The sequence below is a fragment of the Gavialis gangeticus genome, unplaced genomic scaffold, assembly GCF_001723915.1.
Source record: "Gavialis gangeticus isolate Ggan-Ray unplaced genomic scaffold, GavGan_comp1, whole genome shotgun sequence".
NCBI lineage: Eukaryota > Metazoa > Chordata > Crocodylia > Gavialidae > Gavialis > Gavialis gangeticus.
The window spans coordinates 20,345,178-20,352,377 of NW_017729000.1; the positions used below are offsets into that span (position 1 = coordinate 20,345,178).

At 42.6% G+C, this 7,200-nt stretch overlaps 1 protein-coding gene across 1 annotated transcript in view; it reads right to left on the reverse strand.

Annotated features, from left to right (window-relative positions):
• JAKMIP2 (janus kinase and microtubule interacting protein 2) overlaps positions 1-7,200 on the reverse strand; it is a 187,039-nt gene that overhangs the window by 14,968 nt on the left and 164,871 nt on the right. The window contains exons 20-21 of the mRNA XM_019506389.1: positions 6,090-6,155; positions 3,547-3,619 (exon numbers count right to left, since the gene is read on the reverse strand). Coding sequence (XP_019361934.1) covers positions 3,569-3,619; positions 6,090-6,155 — 117 coding nt within the window. The 3' untranslated portion in view covers positions 3,547-3,568. The remainder of the gene's footprint in view (positions 1-3,546; positions 3,620-6,089; positions 6,156-7,200) is intronic.

Genomic DNA, 7,200 nt, shown 5'->3' on the forward strand with positions numbered 1-7,200 from the left:
CTGCCATAACTGTACCCAAACATGAAGAAAAGGGGGATGAAAAAAAAAGCCCAAATAACATTTAATCAAATGAGATTGTCTAGATTTCAACTTCAGGTAATTACCTAGACTTGTACAGTCCCCTAACAGGTAATGTCAACCCTGACTACTACATCCAGAATAACTTCATTGAGTCAAATTCTGCTCTTACCCTGGTGTGATATATAGAATCACTCTGGTTACCTCAGTGAAGTTTCTACTGATTTATGGCAGGTAAATTTGACCCTATTGTAAAATCTGAGGATATGGGAAATATGTTAAAATAAAGGAGGGTGAAGTGTGTGGTACCAAAGATACTGCTTTAGGTAACATGAGTTAAAAGTCAGCCTTGAAACTGCTCTGATTTTCACTGGGATCATAATTCCAGCCAACCCCAGCCAAGTGCTGAGCCCGGCTCCGTCCCCTGAGAGCAGCGCCAGGCTCAGTGCTCGGCTGGCATGGCCCCATCCCCTGCAAGCACACTATGGAGATGCTGCTCAGCCGGGAGCTGAGCTCTGCCCCATGTCCTGTGAGTGGCGCTGCCTGGGCTGTGCCAGCAGAGCGCTGAACCCAGCACTGCTTGCAGGGGATGGGGCTGGGCTTGGCTCTCGGCTGGCGGGCCCCAGGCAGTGCCGCTCGCAGGGGCCGGGGCCAGGCTCAGTGCCCAGCTGAGCAGCATCTTCATAGTGACGGCAAGGCCCTCCAGCTGTGCTTGGGCTGGGCCCAAGCCCCATGGCCTCCAGTGACAGGGATTCTTTTGGTAGATGAAAAAGGTCAGGTTGAGGCTGGGCCAGGATTTGGCTGGGGCTGGGGTCAAAAGTATCGATACAGTGTATAAGTCAAGATTGAATTTTAAGAGTTAAAAACTGGGCTTCAACACTCGACTTATACCTTGAAATACGGTGGCTGAAATGCCAAACCATTGCGTCTGATTGCAGCAAATATCTTGTGATTGTCTGAATGGCCTGGGTAGCAGGGATGGGCCACTTATAGGTTACAGGGCTTCTATGTGTGTGTTCAGGTGAACTGAAATGATAACCTTTTGATTGATCTTTACTAGACTGGTAATCTTAAACACCCTCATTAGCTTTCTCTAGCCAATCACTGCCTATCATGATAGACAAGCCGTACACATAGGTCACTATGGCATAAACACGACTCCTGTAGAGAGTGATTACAAAGCATTTATCTTTGCTTCTGAGATTCACTTCCCATATATCTGTGTTTTCACCTCCTCATCTGAGCAGAGGGAGGAGGTGATGCAACTGTGAACAGGAATTCAGAATGACTTTGAATATGTTGTGGAAATAATTAGGAGACTAATTTGAAAGTCACTGTGTAATCTATGCATACAAATACCCTCCAAAGAGTTTCTTTTGGCAAGCAGCCATTGAATTTTTGAGGGTGTTTTATATACTGGTACTTCCACCCTGAGACAACAAAGAGAGTGGGAGGCTCATTTAAAAACTGTAGGCACTTTTCTATTTTAGGGAACGTGTATTCCTAAGAATGTGAGCTTACATCCACAGCTTCTGAAAACCATTCTCTGAAACATTAATTCTGTTCAGTCTGCTATCGTATTTCTATACCCACTAATGTTCCCCTCCCTTCCTTGCTTCCTTGTGGTGCACAAACAACATATGGACAGTCTCATGAAATATTCATTAATCTCCTCACACCGGGAGTTGGAATTTCTCGATGCTAAGTGCTGATTAGAGGAGGGTTGATATTTTTCATTTGAAACATTGTTTTTTGATGAAAATGGCTTATCTGTTAAAATGAAAAAATTCTTGATGCATTTTTTACATCTTGGAGCTTTGATTTAAAAAAAAAACGGCTGATTTTTGTTTGTATTTTGGAATTTTCTTTTTAATTGACCACCATAAAGACAAATGTTGATGACAATGAAAACATGTCCACCAAAAAAGGGCCAGGAAGAAAAGCCCTTTCCTGATCAGCTGTAGTGTCGATGTGCTATGCACTCTATACAAGGTTCTGCAATGTCAGGGCAGACTCTAAATGCAGAACACATTAGAAAAAGAAAGAAAACAGATGGTAGCAATATGCTTTCAGATATGCATTTTTAAACATAGTCAAAATAAGTCCCTGACAATTCATAAGGTACAATTTTAGTGTTAGGGCCAAACCTGCTTTTGGATAGATATAAGCTCTCCAATGTTACCAGTACAAACACCTCCTTTCTGGTCCCGCCATCCAATCTGGAGGTGGGAATATTCACATTCCATAACTGAACTGAATTTTGCCCAGAAATGCATATGCAAGTTTTGTGGAAGCAAATTGCACCAGCAAAAAAAAAAAAAAAAGGTTTGATAGGGACAGGGGTAACTCCTGATTCTGTGCATATACCTGCTTTGTTTCCATCTCTCCATTTGACACAGATTCTTGCAAGTAGAAATAGGGTAAGTGCATCTGGATTTGGAAACAGGGTACGTGCATATAGAATACGCTGCTCAGAAGGAAAACCTGCATGAATTGAAAATGGTATTTGCAAAAATGTCTGTTATCTTGACCACTCTGTGAATTCTTGGTTCATATATGTCCAAGAGTCCTGATGTCTAATGGCCCCACAACTTGATTTTTGTTATTTTGGACACAGTCAAACACTCAGCCATTCAGACAACATTATTTCGTCCTGATATTATTTGCTGGCTCACAAGGGAAAGCCATTTTTAAAAATCAGATCCAGACCCTTAAAACGAAAGTTCTTTTGAAATTTCCAACTTTCTATTGATTTCTGCGCAGAACACACACAAAAATTGTAAAATCCAAATACGCAGTAGGTATGGGCTACCTCAACATATCTTTCTACTCCTGCATTAAGTCACTGTTCCAGAAGTCATGCTCAGGAACTTCTGGTCAATTATGATGATACCACAGTACTGAAGTATTCTCCTTAAATACTGCTTGTTGTAGCAGAGCATCCTATTTTAAGTGGTGGCAACTCTCTAATGGGACTGTAAACTGCTTGAAAGAGACATACGTTGTTTTGACAAGTCAGAACCCAACTGTCCCTCTGGGTTTATTTGTTTCACTCCCTGTTTAATCATTCCCTTTAGGAAAAGCCTCCATGAATTTTGTGGATGGAGAGAGTGCTATGGATTACCCAATTTAGTCTCTTTCTAGCCAAGAAAGGAATAAAGTTCAGTTGATGTGGCTACATCCAACCCCTGGAATTGCACCTGGAAATGAATTGCAAACCAGTGTAAACTATGGAAAACAGTGAAGTGTCTTCCCCTTTGCAGTACCCCAATTTGCAGGCAACAAAACTCAGAGACACACTAAATTTGTCCTCTGTTGGATAGTTATGCATCTTAACCACAAGAGTCTTATCCTTCATTTTATAACCTACATAAGCTTAGAGACTCGGGACAGCTTGTCAGCTACTGTAAATTGACATAGCTTTACTGAAGTCACTGAATCCAGAATTATTTATAGGTTTTGCCCCTCAGTTCATAAGAATCTGTGCGACAAATGCTAGCTTCATGACAATAAATCAAGCAGCCTTACCTTTCCAAGAGGCACATTGACATCAAGGCCAAAGAATAAAGGCAAGAGAGAAGAACAAGAATAGAAACAGAAACTGCAGAAGAAAAATAAGAACAAGATATAAAAGTTGTTGTAGGGTTTTATGGATCAGAGTAAGTACTGAGCAATTCAAGCAACAATGCTACACTCAGGTTAGCGTAAGACCTGACACTGTTCTGTGTACAGAAAACATTTCCCCCCTAGTTACTCCTGAAAATATTAACCCCTTTTCCCAGTCTAGAAAGACCCACCATTCAGAAGTGTAATGGTAGATCTACCGTGATAGGAACCAATGTAGCTTCACTGAAATCACAAAGCTATGCTGATTTAGGCGCATTTGCCACATGGTTTTGAAAATGATGCTTCCAGTCCATACTGGCAAATGTACCAGGATTATGAATTTGTGGTGACCTTTAAAAGTGATCTTTAAAAGATCTATAAAAGTGATCTTTACCAGAACAGGTCCTTTGAATTATTGTTCCTTAGATACTCTTTATTATCTACCACATTTACTCAAATATAAGACAATCCTGAATATAAGACAACCCCCCCACTAACAAGATTTTACATATGGACAATGTATAAATTAGTTATATTATTTGAAATATAGAATTTAATGATTGGAAGTTGGCCTTGAAATTTCCCCCTTCCCACTGCTATATGAGGGAAAATAAATGTGTGTGGGGGGGTGGCAGGTGGCCCTATCCCTCCCAACTTTCTCCCCTGCAACCGGTTCCCCTGCTCCTTACAGTCAGCCCCTGCTCTCCCTGAGCACATGAAAATGAGTGGCAAATGTGAAAATGCTGACCTTGCAATAATCATAGAGTGATAAAGTCATAGAGAAGTAGGGCTGGAAGAAACCTCCAGAAGTCATCTAACCCAACCCCTTGCCTTTGGCTGGCACATTTCTCCCCAAGCCACCCTATACAACCATAATCTAAACTCTACATAGGATTACCCTCAACCCTGACACAAAAGGGACCTAACACCCTAACCTGCCACAAGTAAAGCAGGGGAACCGTGGCAGCCAGTGTCTTGCCTCTATAAAATTTTGTCAATATACATGCACAAGGTCGTGGGTAGAGGGCCACACCCCACGCTACATAGGAAGGCAACCCCCCCCCCCCGGTCTATACTAATCTGAACATGGAGTAAAATTCCTTCCTGACCTCAAATATGGCAATCGGTCTGACCCTGAGCTGAGCAGCAATATCATCTAGCCTGCAGAAATTTTCATATAGTACCCATAGACTTAGAAAATCCAGAATTGAGACGTTACCTTATTGAAACTGCTGCAAGTTTTAGCAAGTATAAACATACTTTTAAGCAGCACTTTTGTATTTACTTAAGTATAATACAAATTCTGCTTAATGTTAGTCCAAAGTCATATAGTTCATTGGGCTGGGCCCCAGCAGAACCAACAGCACTTCAAGTCATGGTGACCTCGCAGCTCAGCACTGCTCTGTGTGTGTGTGTGTGTGTGTGTGTGTGTGTGTGTGTGTGTGTGTGTGTGTGTGTGTGTGTGTGTGTGTGTGTACACTCCAGATACATTAGCCCTCCCACTCATGACTGCATTTAGGGGTTCTTGTTATGAGTCCTGGGATCCTCCAAAATTTTCTATGCAGATGAGGTGCAGAGCAACACACCTCATGGATGGTGGGGCCGCACTAATCATACGCAACAGGCCGAGAGAGGGGCAACAGAAAAATTGTAGGTAAACTGGTTGGGGCCCCATTTGGTGAAGTTTGCCAGACATTTAAGGCTGGTGAAGAAAAGTACAGCAATACAAGGAATTCTGTTGCTGGTGCAGTTAAACCACTTTCCTGAATGAGCTACAGGACTCTTGTATCAACACAGTGGATGTTGCCAGCACAGCTGTCTTGGGTAGAGCCTGATTTATTTAATTTTTACTTTCCTGACCCAGCTCTGCCTGCAAAACTTTGTACTGTAGCACTTGTCTTGTTCAGAGACAAAATTACATTGTATCACTGTATCAAAGCATAATATCTGTCATTTCTTTTGATGTTACAGTTCACATAAGGCCAATGTCCATCCTGCAGTCCTGGTTGACTTCATTAGGGGTAACAGTATTAGGATCTTTCCATTGAACTTGCAGGGAAAAAGGGCACAAGCTTGAAATCTTTACCCATTTCATTCAGTCCTGGCAAAACTATGGTGTTAAATGTCATTTTTGCCTGCATGATAACAGAATAATAACTGCAGGGTAACAGAATAAGGGCCTCAGCACTTAGCCCAGAATCTCTGGCTATCTGAGTCAGATTTAGAACAAGATATTCATAATTTAATAGAAACTACCTATTTCCTAAAGTGAATAGAGTTTGGAGAAAGGAAAAAATCTTGGCATTATGATCTGGAAAGACACTAAATGGAAAGAAAGTGAAGTAGAAAGAGACACACTAATACAGTCCAGTCAAATAAGCACATCCGGTGTTAAATGTAGTCTAAAACATGCGTTCAAACAAAAGGAAGCAGATCAGATTATTGCAGAAAGTAGCACAACCAACCTTTTCCTCCAGGTCCTTGATCTGTCTCTTTTGGATGTCAGTTTTATCTTCTAAATCTCGGATCCTCTAGACATTAAAAAATATATATATTCCAAAAGGAGAGAAATATTAAGAGTTTTGCTCAACTGAACATGCCACTTGTCTTGGGCACACAATTTAGAGAGCCAGGAAATGAAGAGTTAAGATATCTAGCCAGTTCTACAAGGACTGTAATAATTTGTACCTATCATCAGCTCTTCCACTGGATGGGTGGTTAGGTTACTTAACTGAGATTTGTGGATTTCGATTCAAGCCCCAAGTCTGAATCAGGAAGAGCTGTACTTTGAACCCAGATCTCTTACATCTCAGCCAAATGCCCTAACCACTGGACCTTACCTCCCTCTAGCTTGGTGAAAATAGTTTGAAAAGTCTCAGTTTCATCCTGATAAGGAATGGGAAGCATTCTAAAAAGACTGAACATTTTCATGGGACAAGAAAATCATTTTCTATCCCCATCTCAACTATGAGCCTCCTCAGTATGGTTTAAATGTGCTGGCATGCTGAACAGCTTAGCAGTGACATACTGTGGGTCTCTGGTGCCTGGGGGCCAATGCTTGCATTTGTGCTCCCCCCACCCCACCCTTCCTGTAGCAATACTTAAAGTTTCCCACCCTGGCCCTCTTTGGTTACTTGTTTTGGCCGGGAAGGAAATGAAAGTTCTGGCACACTGCACAGGGAGGGTGGCAGCTGGATTTTCCGGCTGGAACAGGTAACTAAATATCCAACCCACAGAGCAGGTGGGCAGGTTATGCAATGACTGTGGCTGCCACTGCTGCACTGCTGTCCACAGGTTTTGTCGCTAGGATGGGCCGGTCCCTGGTCACATCGTGCAATAAGAACTCTGAAGGGCCCAGCATTGGCGACTCATATTCATCCTGGAGTCAATCCTGACTCCAAGATCCCTCTCTGCCTCTGTGCTGCCGAGAGGGGCAGCCCCTAACCTATAACCATAATGCTGGTTCCCTCTCCCCAGGTGCAGCACCCTGCACTTGTCCTTGTTGAACCGCATCCTGTTCAGATCCGCCCACTTCTCCAACCTATCCAGGTCTGCCTGGATGCGGTCCCTGCCTGC